This window comes from Ailuropoda melanoleuca, chromosome 4 (genome assembly GCF_002007445.2).
Source record: "Ailuropoda melanoleuca isolate Jingjing chromosome 4, ASM200744v2, whole genome shotgun sequence".
In the NCBI taxonomy this organism is placed as follows: domain Eukaryota; kingdom Metazoa; phylum Chordata; class Mammalia; order Carnivora; family Ursidae; genus Ailuropoda; species Ailuropoda melanoleuca.
This window is the reverse complement of record NC_048221.1, coordinates 55,635,221-55,649,576: the sequence shown is the minus strand read 5'-3', so window position 1 is coordinate 55,649,576 and position 14,356 is coordinate 55,635,221. Positions and strand designations below refer to the sequence as shown.

The following is a 14,356-nucleotide window of genomic DNA, read 5'->3' as shown; positions in this document are numbered from 1 at the left end:
AGGCTTTGCAGATGGGGATGTTGCAACCTGAAGGCCAGAGTGTCTTCACTTAACAAGTTTTGATGGCCAGTTTTCTGAAATACATTACCTGTTTCTTTGCTGCACTAAGCGTGATCTCATCTCCTCTCCGACGGTGGATCTTAGTAAGAATGTTCATTGATTTCATGAACGTTTATTAGAGCCTTTCCTATGTCTGTTCCTGATTTACAAACTGTGGGTGCAGAAATCTGCCTGGTGTAGTAGTTGGTGTGGCGGCTTCCAAACAGAGATAAGATCAGGTTACTCCTTTGCCTTAACTCCTCTGCGACTTCCAGCCTGCCCTCTCCTCCCTGCCCTCCCTGCCCTCCCTGCTGTAGCCCTCCCGCCTCTTTGTTTATTTCTCAGACCCACAGAGCCTCCGGCCTGGGCCTATACATTCATCAGCTCCCCTGTTCAGAACTATCTTTTTCTGGACCTTCACAACATAACTTCTTATAATCAGGTCTTAGCTGAGTCATCACCTTTAGAGAAGTCTTCCCTGACCACTGCTCTAAAAAGCCAGACCTCCCCCCAAACCCTAGTCCTTCTCTATATGTTATATATGGTATACATATTATATGTAATATAGTACTTCATATATAATATACGTATATAATCATGTTAGTTATATAGTTAGACACAAAGTTTTATATATTATATCAGTACAAACTTAGTTAATATATTTGTAGTTTTATTGCCGTTTCTCACTCTGTTCCTACCCCCAGAACAGTCCCTGGCACACTGTAGTCCCTCAGTGTGACCTGCCCTGGAGAAGCCCACAGCTAGCAGGCAGATTGGTGCAGAATAGGCAGTGACAGCAGAGCAGGCTCTGTATGACTCAGAGGGGCTAGGTAGCACCAAAGAGAGGGACAGATCCTGCCCACTGGGAGTCAGGGTAGACTTTCTAGAGCAGCGGGGTTTGGCCTGGGCTTTCAAGGACAGACGATGATAGCTTGGCAGGCTGAGGACCTGGGGGACCATTCTGCATGTGGTGACAAGCCTGTGTAGAGGGCTCAAGGCAAGAAAGTGCTAGAGTGGAGTCTGGGGTGGAGCAGCGACTAGAAGGATGGAGGGAGCTCTGGTAGCTCAGGATTTGGCTGCTGTGACCACCACCTGCATCCCGGACCAGGGTGCCCTGTGGGCCTCGTGTTTGCAGGGTAGAGCTTGCTCTGGCCACGGGGAATCTGGCAGTACTGGGGTAGGACTGCTCCAGCTGGAGCCCCTCCCCCCAGCCTCAAGGCCCTTGGTTTCATGGGCTTTCTCTTTTGCTACCCCCCAGGTGGTGAAGAAGGTGAAGTCCATGCAGATGTTTCACATGCCTGTCACTTCAGCCATGCAGGGAGACCGACTGGGCATCTGCGTCACCCAGTTTGACCCCAAGCTGCTAGAGCGTGGCCTGGTGTGTGCCCCTGAGTCCCTGCACACCGTCCACGCGGCCATCGTCTCTGTGGAGAAGATCCCATATTTCCGGGGGCCCCTGCAGACCAAAGCCAAGTTCCACATCACAGTGGGCCATGAGACAGTCATGGGCCGGTTGATGTTCTTCAGTCCTGCCCCCGATAGCTTTGACCAAGAGCCTGTGTTGGACTCCTTCGACTTCTCTCAAGAATACCTCTTCCAGGAGCAGTACCTAGATAAGGATTTGGCACCCCCGGTGACAGACAGTGGTGAGGCTGACAAGAAGACGGGCCAGCCCACAGAAGGCCGCTGCCCTCGGCAGCAGTGGGCCCTCGTGGAGTTTGAGAAGCCTGTCACCTGCCCTCGGCTGTGCCTGGTGATTGGCTCCAGGCTAGACGCGGACATTCATGCCAACACGTGCCGGCTGGCCTTCCACGGCGTCCTGCTCCACGGGCTGGAGGACAAGGACTACGCCGAGAGCTTCTTGCCCAGGCTCAGAGTGTATAAGCTCAGACACAAACACGGCCTTGTAGAACGGGTAAGCAGCTCTCCTCCCGTCCTCCTTCCTCGTCGGGCTCCGGTGGTCCAGATGGACACGGGTGGGGTCTGCGGTGGGGACCAGGAAGACTTCAGAGGCCTCTGATCCCAACTTCTGAGGTTTTAAAACAAGGAAACTAAGGCCCAGAGTGGCTGAATGACCTGAGTCCCCCAGCCCTCAGTTACAGGGCCAGGGCCTAAACCAAGGCAGGGGAGACCCCCTGCACCTGCTGCCGTCCCTGCCCTCCACTTTGGTGGTGGAGGTGGCCTGTGTAGGGCAGAGCAGCCCTGGTCCCTCACACAAACTGGTTTCAGACAGCAGCATTTCACCTGGGCCAGAAACCAGTGATATCAGTGGCCTCCTCGAGCTTCAGATAAGAGGCCAGGCCTTGCCCCTCACAGCCTGATGACCAGGCCCTCGCTCTCATGGCCTCAGTGGGGGCTGAGCCTCCATCAGGCAGCCCCCAAATCAGGCATATCAACAGAGGGAGCATGGCTGGTCAATGCAGGGCAGGCCTGGACAAGCGTGTCCTCGGCCTGTGGGTTGGGGGAGTGGGGGATGATGGTGGCAGGGGGTGCCAGAGGGCAAGAGGTGGGAAAATACAGGAAGGTGACACAGTGGGAGGGGCTGGGCTGCTGGCTTCCTCAGGTGCCTGGCATCATCACCAGATGCAGGCCTTTAGACATGGGTGAGCCAGTCTGGTTCACAGGCCTTTCCTGAGAGTGGGCAGATGTGGTAGCCTAGAGCCTAAGGGGTCCTGTAGTCCTGGGATTACCTTCTGTCAGGTGCCCCCCCCCTTGTCTATCACTGCAGGTCTCAGTGGGAATCCCTGCCTCCTGGGCCTTGAAGAGATGGGTGGAGAATGTCCAAACCTCTGTCCAAACCTCACTCTCTGGATGTGGGCCCCTGCAGGGCAGGGGTGGCTATGGGTGGTCCTGGGCCTCGTCTCTGAGCAGGGTGAGCATGGCTGTGCTGAGACCTTAGTGTTGGGAGGCTTAGTTTCCAGTGGGGAAACTGCCCTGAGGCCCTCAGCAGGACTGCGGTTCTGTTCCTTAGACAGCAGGATGAGGGTTACCCCTCTCAGTGCAGCGCCCTGCCCAAGTCAGCGTAGGCTCCACCATGGGGTCTGACCCTTACCGAGCAGGCACTCAGGAGAAAGTGTCGGGGCCTTGGGTGCCAGCCGGGGTTGGGATTTCCAATGCCACCCCCTACCCTGTCTCCTTCCCCTCTCTCAGATCCCCATGTTTTTCCTCTGGAACTCTGTCACTGCAGAAACTCCCACTCCCCTCCTCCTTGTCTCAGGATTCTTCCTGGCACTCAGGCCCGGGTCCCTTCCTCTCCTGCCTATATCTAGACCTGCCCTCTGATGGGGGAATCAGTAGAAGTTTCTTACTTACCTGCTCACAGTCTGTCTGAAACTCAGGATCCTCAGCTCTGTAATCTCAGGCCTCCCGCTTCCAGGCCAGCCTTGCCCACTCAGCTGGCCAGGCTTGGTCACCCTGCGCTACTGCTGGAGTCCTGTAGCTGGAGCCATGTCTGCCCCCCTCTGGTGTTTGCTGTCTATCCCTCTGTGAGTGTTGGTTTCCTCGTCTGCAAAGCAGCAGCCTAAACTCCCAGGGCTGCCAGGAGGGGTCAAGGGCCGGCCATGGAGGCCACTCAAAGGCTCCATCAGCCAGGGGCCAGCCCTGAGATGCTGATTGAAGACGAAAGTGATAAAGTGCACGTCGCTTGTTTGTCTCGCTTGATGTATTAACGGTATTATGAAGTATAATTACTCTCTGGTGAAATATCTGTCACGGAGTAATGTCCCACTTGGTGAGTTCACAGGTCTAATTGCCCCCCAGACCTGTTGGTGGTGGAGCGGCAGTTACTTCCTTCGAGAATGAGGAGTGTGCATTTGTGAGGAGCAAGTAAACATACTATCGAATGCCTCTTGCCTCCTAAGGGCAGTGGGGTGGGCCCTGGAGACGTGCTGACCCTGGCCCTGCCACCAATCTGGGGCATCCCTGGGGCCACCGGCCCTTTCCTCCTCAGTCCAGGGAGGCCAGAAGTGGAGGCACAAGAGCCCCAGACTTTCAGTCGACCGATCCCATGTAGACACCCTGAACAGAAAGGCTCCCTCCAACCAGGGACTGCTTCAGGCCTGGCTGTGGATGTGTGTGGAGGGGTCCTGAAACTGAGATCCTGCAAGGAAGGAAAGGGCAGGCACCTCAGTTCCCCCTACCAGCCCCTTAAGGCTCTAGCTGAATGGACTCCTGTCCTGTGCCACAGGTTCCCTTCTGGGTCCAGGGACAGGAATGCACCTGCCTCCTGCCTCCCTCTACCCCATCCCTCCTCTATTTACTCAGCACCTACTATGTGCCATTACTGGCTGCATACATTATTTTGAATCCTTATAAAAATTCAAGGAGAAGGTTTTTACTTTTCCTATGTACTTTTTTTTGAAATTATTAAAAAGATCACTTTCTTCCTCCTGAAATTATATGTAAATATTTGGGGAAAGTAATATATGCACATGGTAAAACTATAATTCAAACAACACAAAAAGTTACTAAAAAAGAAAGCTAGTGTTCTTCCTACTCTGAACTCAGGCCATCAGGGCCCCTCTGCAAAGGCAGCCACACTGGAAACCAGCTCAAGAAATGTGAAGCGACCTGCCCAAGGTCACAGGATGGTCAAGTCAGGATTTGAACCCAGCACTGACTGGCCTGTGAGCCCTTGTCTTTCTAGCATGTCTGGTAGATTCTTGCCCAGTGAGTTGAGAGGCTGGCGTTCTCAAGAAGCTGGGGTCTCCTTGGCAGGAGACTTTTCTTCCTGGTCAGGTTGGTAAGGGTTGAACTTGGGGATCACACAGACTGGGCTCAAACCCTTAGTTGTGCCATGTAACAACTGTATGCCTTGGGCAGCCATTTTATTTCAATAGCCTCATTCATTTGAGGAGCAAACAGTCTCCACCTCACAGGTAAAATGGCTTCATATGTGAGAGTTGAGTCTAGCTCAGGGGAAGCAGGAAGGAGATTTCCTAGTACAGCTCACAAGTAGAAGGCCAGGCTTACTCCAACGGGCAGCCCCATTTGCTTTGAGCAGGACCCACAGTACCCAGAGATTTTCAGATCACTTGGTTGGCCACAGTCTTTGCCGTGTGGCAGACTGGTCGAACTTGGAGGCCTGGCTTCAGTCCCAGCCTGACCACCTCCTCTTGTGGAAACGTGGGCAGGGAATTTCACAGCGCTGCACCATGGGGTGGGAGCTCAGCTTGGGCCTCTAAGACATCCTTCCATTTATAAACAAGGAAGGCCCAGCCCTATATGGATATGTGTTGAATGGACCCTTTCCATCTGGACAGACTTAAGGCATATAGTCCTTCTGAGCCCATTGCCTAAAAGACATTATTCATTCATATATCCAGATGTTTACTTAGCTCCTGTGTGTGCCAGGCAGTGGGGTTACAGCAAGGTGGACAGAGTTCTTGTTCTCACGGGGGAGACTGACAAGGAACAGTATCTTAGGTGCTTTCAGGTAGTAGTAAGTTCTAGAAAGAACATAACAGTGAAATAAATAGAAAATGTTGAGGACAGTGCATGGCACATAAAGAGGCCAGCTGTTAGCCCTCCCCGGGTTTTCTCTTACTTCTGTGCTCTGCTTCACTTGCTCACACTGGAGAATGGGTCAGACCTCCCTGCAGATGTGGCTTCACTCATTGGTGTCACCTACAGTGTCTGTGGCCCGTGGGCCACATCCAAACAATTGGCCTTGCCCCAAATCTAATCATCTTTAACAAGCTTGTTTTCTCTGGATACTTTTTTTAGCTGCTGTAATCAAACACGATTTAATTAACTTACCACCAGTAAATGGCTTTCCCTGCTTGGGTAACAAATGAACCACTTGGAAACTTACTTTGATTGTAACCTATTCTCTCTCTCTCTCTCACTCTCTCTCTCTCTCTGTCTTTTTGTTTTGTTTTGTGAAGAAATTCTGCTATGATGCGATGTACTGCTTGAAATCATCTCATTTTTTTTTCTGTGAGCTGGGAATATTATGATGTCAGTGTATGCTGTGTTTTATTAACACAGCCAATAACAAACACAGAGCTTTGCCATGTAATTCGATAAAATAATAATCCACACCTCACCGAGCATTAAAAGCGTGACATTCGAAGTCCACTTTTCCTGTTTTGACATGGTGCCTATGCACTGGTAATAAAAATGAATAAATAAAACATATGGCTGGGTGAGAGGCTGTGGAGCCGTCCCAGAATACCTGCAAGGTCTCTGTCACAACTGCTCAGCTCTGACACGGGCACAAAAGTAGCCGCAGACAAGGTAGAAGCAAGTGGGTGTGGTGGGGTGCCAGTAAAACTTTATTGGTGAACACTGAAATTTGAATTTCTCATAGTTTTTCATATGTCATGAAATATTCTTCTTTTGATGTTCTTCAATCCATTAGGAAATAGAAGAACCATTCTCAGCTTGAAGGCCATACAAAAACAGATACTGGGCAGAATTTGGGCCTCTAGCTATAGTGTGTCCACCCCTGGTCTAAACGGTAAATAGGACTCTTGAAACAGGTTGAGCATCCTGCAAGGAAAAGTCTAATCACCATCTACAATGCACGTACTCAACTCTGTCTGCATTCCTCTGGAATTAGGTCCTGGGAAGGCAGCTCAGGTTAATAGAAATGCTGCAGAGGTCTCACCTGAGAGGGAGAGGAAGGGAAGTGAAGGTGTTCTAAAGGGCTAGTCTTTCTAGGGAGAGGGCTTGGGAAAGGGAATTAGAGTCTGTCATGGTGAGGGAGATGCTTACTATCCTGTTTTCAAGTAAAAATATAGAAACGTGTCAGATTATAAACAGAAAGGGGAAGAAACTATGAATGGAACTGGAAAATGTAGCACTTCCACATACACAAGGGAGAAACTGCAATGAATTTGATTAAACCAACAAAAATAAGGGAAACAAAAACATTGGTCATAAAAAAAAGACAAAAACAAAAGTAACAAGAGTTTCAGTCATTATACTAAACGTGAATGGCCAAAATTTCCTATGTAATACAGAGATAGATCGGATTAAAACACAAAATCCAGTTATATGCCATTTATAGGAAACACAATGGTAAACGAAGATTAGAAATAAAAGGATAGACAGAGAAATATCAGGTGACTGAACAAAAAGTATGAGTGGTAATTTCATACAAGTTAATTTCAGACAAGTTAGAATTCAAGACAAAAATACTCACCAAGATAATATGATAAAAAAAATTTTTAAAAATACCAAGATAAAGAGAAATATTATGTAATGATAAAGGGCATGGTTACGAACTTGCACCTACTAAACATATAAGAGCAAAATCTATTAGAAATTCAAGAACTTGGTAGAACATGGAGTCATAATTATACTGGGGCCCTTTAGAATGCAGATTCTGGAATTGGACAGGCCCACTAAACAACAGATAAGGACACCAAGGCGTAACACAATTGCTACACTTAATTTCTAGATAGAAATAGAGAAAATACACTTTCTCCTTTTTTTTTCCATGGAACATTTACAAAACTGGACATTCAGCAATAGTCATTTGAAAAATATTTGTAGAACACCTGTGTGCTGTTTTCAGGGCTGGGGATATAACAAGGAATAAGAGACAATCCCTGTCCTTGTGGGACTTAGATTTTGGTTGTACCTGTGGCCACGGAGAAGACCCTAGTAGATTTTTTTTTCCTTCATCTCAAAATACCCTAAAACACTTTTTTTTTATAATAATATTTTTTATTGTTAGTCACCATACAGCATATCCCTGGTTTTTGATGTAACGTTCGATGATTTGTTAGTTGCATATAACACCCAGTGCACCATGCAATACGTGCCCTCCTTACTACCCATCACTGGTCTATCCCATTCCCCCACCCCCTCCCCTCTGAAGCCCTCAGTTTGTTTCTCAGAGTCCATAGTCTCTCATGCTTCATTCCCCCTTCTGATTACCCCCCCTTTCTTTATCCCTTTCTTCCCCTACTGATCTTCCTAGTTCTTATGTTCCATAGATGAGAGAAACCATATGATAATTGTCTTTCTCTGCTTGACTTATTTCACTTAGCATTATCTCCTCCAGTGCCGTCCATGTTGCAGCAAATGTTGAGAAATCGTTCTTTTTGATAGCTGAGTAATATTCCATTGTATATATGGACCACAACTTCTTAATCCTAGTAGATTTTTAAAAGTAGAAAACATGAACCATTAAAATTAGAAGTGAAGAATGGGTATAGATACATAGATAGATGTTGTGTGTGTGTGCATTTGTTCATTCTTTCATGTGTTTGCAACTTAGAAATTTGCAAGCAGTAAGTTGCTGTTCATTTTACTAAGGCTTTTTCTCATACTGCTATATAATGTAGAAGCTCTTAGTAATAACTTTTTCTCTTTTTTCAGGTTTTTTTTTGGGGGGGCCCATTGATTACATCATGAAGAAAGTCTTAGATTCCCTTGAAGGTGACTTTAACACTCCTCTGTTCCGTGCTAATCTGCTTTTTGAAGAGGCAGAAAACAGAGCCAAGATAGATCCTTCCAGTAGCCAACAGTCTGTGACTAGATCCAATTCATTTTTTTAATTGTATTTACTTTACCGTCAGGTTCCTGTTTATGGCGACTCTTGTTTTCTCTGTAGGGTACCATGTGAAGCTTCCCTTTAAGTGTTGGTATTTAAAGAAAACAATTAGGTAAAGGATCTTTCTTTGCAGGTGTGCAAAGACCTGGTGAAAGTGAAGGGGGTTGGAGAGTGTTTCTGAGCTGGAGTGGAGCTGTGAGGCCATGCCCCACAGGTCCCTGCATCGTAGCCATGTGTCACACCAGCTGCTCCTCTCTGAGTGGGCCAGGCTGAGTGTCACAGGAAACGTGGCCATCCTATGAGGACAGACACATGCCTAGTCAGAAGGCATACAGAGGGGCTGTAGGGAGCAGGAGAGGAGCAAGGACGCTGCTGAGGTGGGGGAGGTGGTCTGGTGAGAGAAAAGGGCTGGTGACCTTTGAGCTGTGCCTTGTGACTGCTCAGACTGGCAGGATTTGGGGGTCCCAGGGCTGGGCACTCTTTTTGCAGAGGCCCAGAGGTCTGGCCCTGGGCATTAGGAAAAGGGCCCTCAGCCCAGGGCCCCCAGCAGCTGGAGGATGGGAAGGGAGCTCCAAGGTGTAGGTGGGCTGACCACCGAAGCCACCAGCGGGGCCAGCGATGCAGGATGAGGGCTGGCAGAGGCTGGAGCCTCATTCAGATTGTGCTGGAGAAATCCTTTGAGTAGGGTCAGCCGAGGCAGCCTACAGAGTGGGTGTCTACTCAAGGTCCCCAGCCTTATCCCCTCTTACCTAACCTGCATTCCCAAGTCTCACTCTGAGCCTGGGTACCCCAGGTTGAGTCAAGTGGTCTGGCCTGACTGAAGCCACTTACTCCCTGGGGCCTTATTTCCTCATTTGTAACAATTGCATGGGAAAAGGTGGGGCCTCCAAGGGCTCCATGCTGAGGACACAGAGTGCTCTGCACTGCCTGCCCTGCCGTGGTCCACTTCACACCTCTGACTGCTACCACACCCCAGGGGCCCTCCTCACCTCCCTCCCTGCCTCCGTAGCTTACACAGCTCACCTATATCATTTTCTCCTAAACAAATGTGGTCCTGCCAGCTCTTATTCAAATATCCCTTTGGGCCCACCTCACAACCAAGGGAAAGACAATACTCACACCTTAGCTACCACGGCTGGCCTGCCACTAATTGTGAAGTCGAGTCTCGGGGTGGCAGGCCGGGGGGGGAGGCNCCCCTTAGCTACCACGGCTGGCCTGCCACTAATTGTGAAGTCGAGTCTCAGGGTGTGGCAGGCCGGGGAGGCAGGCACGCAGGACCAAGGAGATGCCTCTTTGCCACCAGGGCTGGACGAGAGGAGAGCAGAAGACCGAGTATGGCAGGGCCTGCAGGCCGAGGCCTTGAAAGCCCAGGGAATTCAGGCTCCAGGCAAGGCCCCAGGGGATGCTAGATGGCCCCCTGCACAGGTGTGAGACTTTGGGGGAGTCTCTTCCCCGCAGTGTCCTTACTGGGAAAACAGGGGTTATACTCCCTACTCCATGGGGTGGTATAAGGCAGGGAGATGGGTACATATAAAATACTGAGTGCTGTACCTGGCACAGTAGGCCGTTGTTAAGCAATGGCTCTCCTCATTGCTATTTACTTGGACTTTCTGGAGGACACAGATGCCTGGGTTCTCAGCTGGGGTGGTGGCAAGATGCTGACACCCGCACCTCTCCCGTGGTGGGATCAGGCCAGGCATGTCGACCATGCTGGCTTTGGCACCCTGGCGCCGGACGGGGAAGGCCTTAGGGCTGGGCCAAGGAGCCTACGGCGTCAGCCCAACCGAGTGTAAACACGCAGACGCCACCAGGAGCGCTGACTGGCTTTGAAGTCTAAAGTGGCACCACCTCCCTGCTCTTGGCTCACCCCGCTGCACTGCTGATGGCTTGTTAAATGTGCCCAGGGCACTGGAGAGCGTGCTGGCCAGAGCGCAGGCCAGCCCAGCTCCCTGTAGGCCTTCCCGAGCAGGGGCCATCTGGCAGATCCCAACCCTTGGAGGAAGCAAGTGCTGCCATCTACCTGGCCCCTTGGGCCACTTTGCTAACCCTTGCTGCCCCGGGCCCTTGTCCGGCAGGCTGAAGGTTGTGTCAGTTCCCAGGCCACTCGAGAAAACAGAGGTGCCCCCTGAAGCTGAGGGAGATCAGATGGCTGCTGTAGTGTTCTGGCCCCAGCCCAAGCCCTCGGCCCCTCTCCTCCCTTCCAGGTGTCAGCCTCTGATGGCGAAGAGTCTTGCTCAGCTGCTGAAGTGCCTGTGAGCCTTCTTTTGAAGATTGCTTTTTCGCTCATATGGACAGAGGGTCAAGGCAGCTTGACGTGGTGGAAAGAGCTGGCTCTGGACCGGCTCAGCTTGGTCAAAGACAAGTCACTGTCTCCCCACCACCCCCTCCCCACCCCCAGAACGTGTTTCTTCTGTGAAGGAGCTATGGTGGGGAGCAGATGAGGTCACATGTGCTGAGGGCCGAGGACAGGGTCTGGCATGAAGCAAGTGCTTACTTAAATATTCAGCCCCTTTTTCCTCCATGAAAATACAGCTGCCTTTGTGACTTGTGCCTTGGTACTTCCCTGTGAGCTTCAGACCGGCGGCTTTACCTGCATTGGTGCCTGGGTGATGGAGGACAGAACCAGGGAGGGAGCCGGGGGGATGGCGGGGGGAACTGGGAGGCGCAGCTTGCTACAGACGAGTGAGGGGCCTGCCCACCACTGGGACTGAGGAAGCCAGCTCCACTGGCCTGAGAGGTGGGACAGAGGCGGGCAGATGCCTCCTTGGGTGGGCGTCTTCTCTGATGCCCAGAACCTGGCCTGCCCTAAGCCTCCTCACTGGGTCTCTGCAACTCGCTTGACCAAACAAGATGAACTAAAGGCTGTTTTCCTTTTGTGGGTTGACACTATGGGATTGCAATGAGGTTGGCTGTCACTCACAGCAATCTTTCACATTAGAACTCTTGCCTCTCCTCACAGCAACCTTGGAGGTGGATACGTCCACCCTGTTTTCACCGGAGAGGACACTGAGGCTCAGAAAAATGATGTGGCCTGCCCCAGGTCCCACTATGGCTGGTGGAGGAGCCGCTTACCTTGCAGGCCACTCCAGGGCTCCTCTCTCCCTGCCATGGCCCTGTACTGGCGGGGAAGAAAAAGCAGCCTCTGGGCGAGATGTTTCTTATGCCAAATAAAGATGGGTCATATCAGAACAGCAGCATCGCAGGGACTCTTGGGGACGTTGTCAATCCTGGTGGCTGTCAGGTGCTCTGGGAGAACTACCACCTCGTGCGGGAGCCTTGTTGGATTACCTTGGTCATCCAGGCAACTTCTTTTTTTTTTTTTAAAGTTTTTATTTATTTATTCGACAGAGATAGAGACAGCCAGCGAGAGAGGGAACACAAGCAGGGGGAGGTGGGAGAGGAAGAAGCAGGCTCCCAGCAGAAGAGCCTGATGTGGGGCTCGATCCCAGAACGCTGGGATCACGCCCTAAGCCGAAGGCAGACGCTTAACTGCTGAGCCACCCAGGCGCCCCATCCAGGCAACTTCTGAGTTCTTCTCTCGCAGATCCCTTCCCAGGCTCCTGTCCTTGGCGAGGACCTCACTGTGGGATGGAGGGTATGAGGGAGAGAACCAGAGTCCCGAGAGCAGCCGCCGGCATGTAGTCTGTGTGGAGTCGGTATCAGCGTTCTTGCTTTTCTTCGGTGAGATAACTCTCCATCTTGCGGTTTCTGAATATGTCTTAGTTGTTCTTGCCAACACCAACACCCTTAACCCCAAAAACAGCCTTTTCAGAGGAAGAAACTGAAGGTCAGGGAAGTCCCTTGCCCCAGGTCATATTGCTGGAAGAGGCAATCCAGACTCAAACGTTCCCAGCCCTTCCTCACACTTTAGTCCTTCTCACAGCCAGTGGAGCGAGTGACTCAAGGCCCCACTGCACGGCTGGCTGCCCCTCTTTCCTTGGTGCCACTTCTCCAATTTGAATTAGAATAGTAACTTCAGAAGTTGAGCAGTTCCCAAGCCTCATCATGGGAGCCAGGCCCTGAGAGAGACACACACATGTAATGACATAATTATGTGTACTGGCAGCCAGGTTCAACTCAGAGGCTGGGGACAGTAGGGACTTGCCCGGCGTGTAAGCGAGGGCCTGGGCTTCCATGCGCAACCAGTGACTGCTCTTTGGGAACTCTCCCTCCTGTGACTGAAGGCTCATAAACGAAGCTAAGTATTCATGCAAACAGTGAAAGTCCCCACTTAGAGCTATTGTTGTAACTCCGCTGGCCCAGGTTCAGCATTGTTCCCAAGGAGCAAGGCCTGCTGAGCAAGTCCCACATGCATTGCCTTTGGTTTGACGTCACAATGATTGATTTCAAAATGAAAAGCCTCCAACTGTTCTCTGAAGGTTTTTCCTCCTTGGATGTGCTGGTGTCTGATCTCTGAGGTCTCTCTCCTTTGGCTGGAAGAGTCTATAATTTGGAGACAAGCCCAACCACTGGGCACGCATGCATGTTCTAGAAATGGATAGGGCTGAGAAAATGCATTTCCTCCACCCCCTGCCCCCAACACCCAGGACAAACGATGAGCCCTGGTCTTCCAGAAGCTCCCCAGAAATGCTGGCCTCACTGCCTCTGACAGGAAGGGCTACTGTGCCTCTCTGTAGCCAGCCTTGTAATGAGGTTTCTCGCAGTGGACATTTGTGAGTCACCTCCTTGCACCCTACCCCCAGTAATATCTGGAGGTGTGATCAGGAGGGCTCATGTTCTGGGGATGCAGAAATGCACTTAGGCCAACTCCTGCCTTCCAGGACCACCCCTCTTCCAATCAGGGCAGCCTGTGCAGACAAGCTGCGGCTGGGCCAAGACCCACACATAGGCTTTGTCCCTGCCCGTTCCCAGTGCAGCCCTCTGCCGGGGGCTCTGCAGCCTGCAGGGGGCTGTGGAAGAGTACTGTGAGCTGTCAGCAATGTCTGCTCCCATCTGCGTGTGGTAGCCAGTGGGGCTGGGGACACAGGACTGCCCCTGCACGCCCCCATCCCCACCCTCCTTGCTGTGTGTGGTACAGCACGGTGGGTCCCAAGGGAGGAAGACACCCTGCCCAGGGAGTGTGGGGCAGCAGAGGCCAGGCCGATGATAGCTCTATGCGAACCTGCCGTAACTCTCTTAACTCACTTTGTGGATGGGGAGCTAAGGCCCTAAGGGGCTAAGCCATGGGCCAGAGTCTCCAGGACCACAAGACTAGGGCTTTGAGCCCAAGAAGGCTGGCTCCAGAGCCTAGGCTTTAGCCCACTGCACAAGCAGGAGCTTAGCATTCCCTCTGGAATTGGCCCTTCTGTGTGAAAACATAAGAGCCATGTTGGACAACAGCATTCAAGTCTGTTCTTAGCTGCTGCTTCTGGCTAAACACCTCCTCTCCTTCCATCATCCCTCAGGCCTGGTCCCCATCCCCTTAGCCTTCTTTCTTCATCTTCTCTTGTCTCCAGTGTGCCTACATCCCCCAGCCTGTATGGGAATTCACCAGAACGGTAACTTGCCTCTTGGCCCCATAACTGTAGGTAGAGGACACCTTACCCTCCTTCCAGCCTCATTTTGTGGATGAGGAAACTGGTGAGGCCCTGGGGGGTCAGCAGCTTGCCTCACTGGCCTTCAGTGCATTCTGGGCCTGGCAGCCTCCACCCTGGGTGGCCGGAGAACAGACCAGAAGCACTTCACAGCCACGAAGCCAGCCCTCCCTCCCAGTGCATCGTGTCCACTGGGCTAGCAGGTCTTCCTTTGATAGGTGCTTGGGCCGCACCTCCGTTCCTACGTGTAGCGGCCAGGCTCCATCTGTCTTCCCTC

At 51.4% G+C, this 14,356-nt stretch overlaps 1 protein-coding gene across 2 annotated transcripts in view; it reads left to right on the top strand.

Moving 5' to 3' along the window:
• EEFSEC (eukaryotic elongation factor, selenocysteine-tRNA specific) overlaps positions 1 to 14,356 on the top strand; it is a 248,119-nt gene that overhangs the window by 181,836 nt on the left and 51,927 nt on the right. For both annotated transcript variants that reach the window (XM_034658872.1, XM_034658873.1), the window contains exon 5: positions 1,298 to 1,954. In XM_034658872.1, the coding sequence (XP_034514763.1) occupies positions 1,298 to 1,954 (657 nt within the window). The remainder of the gene's footprint in view (positions 1 to 1,297; positions 1,955 to 14,356) is intronic.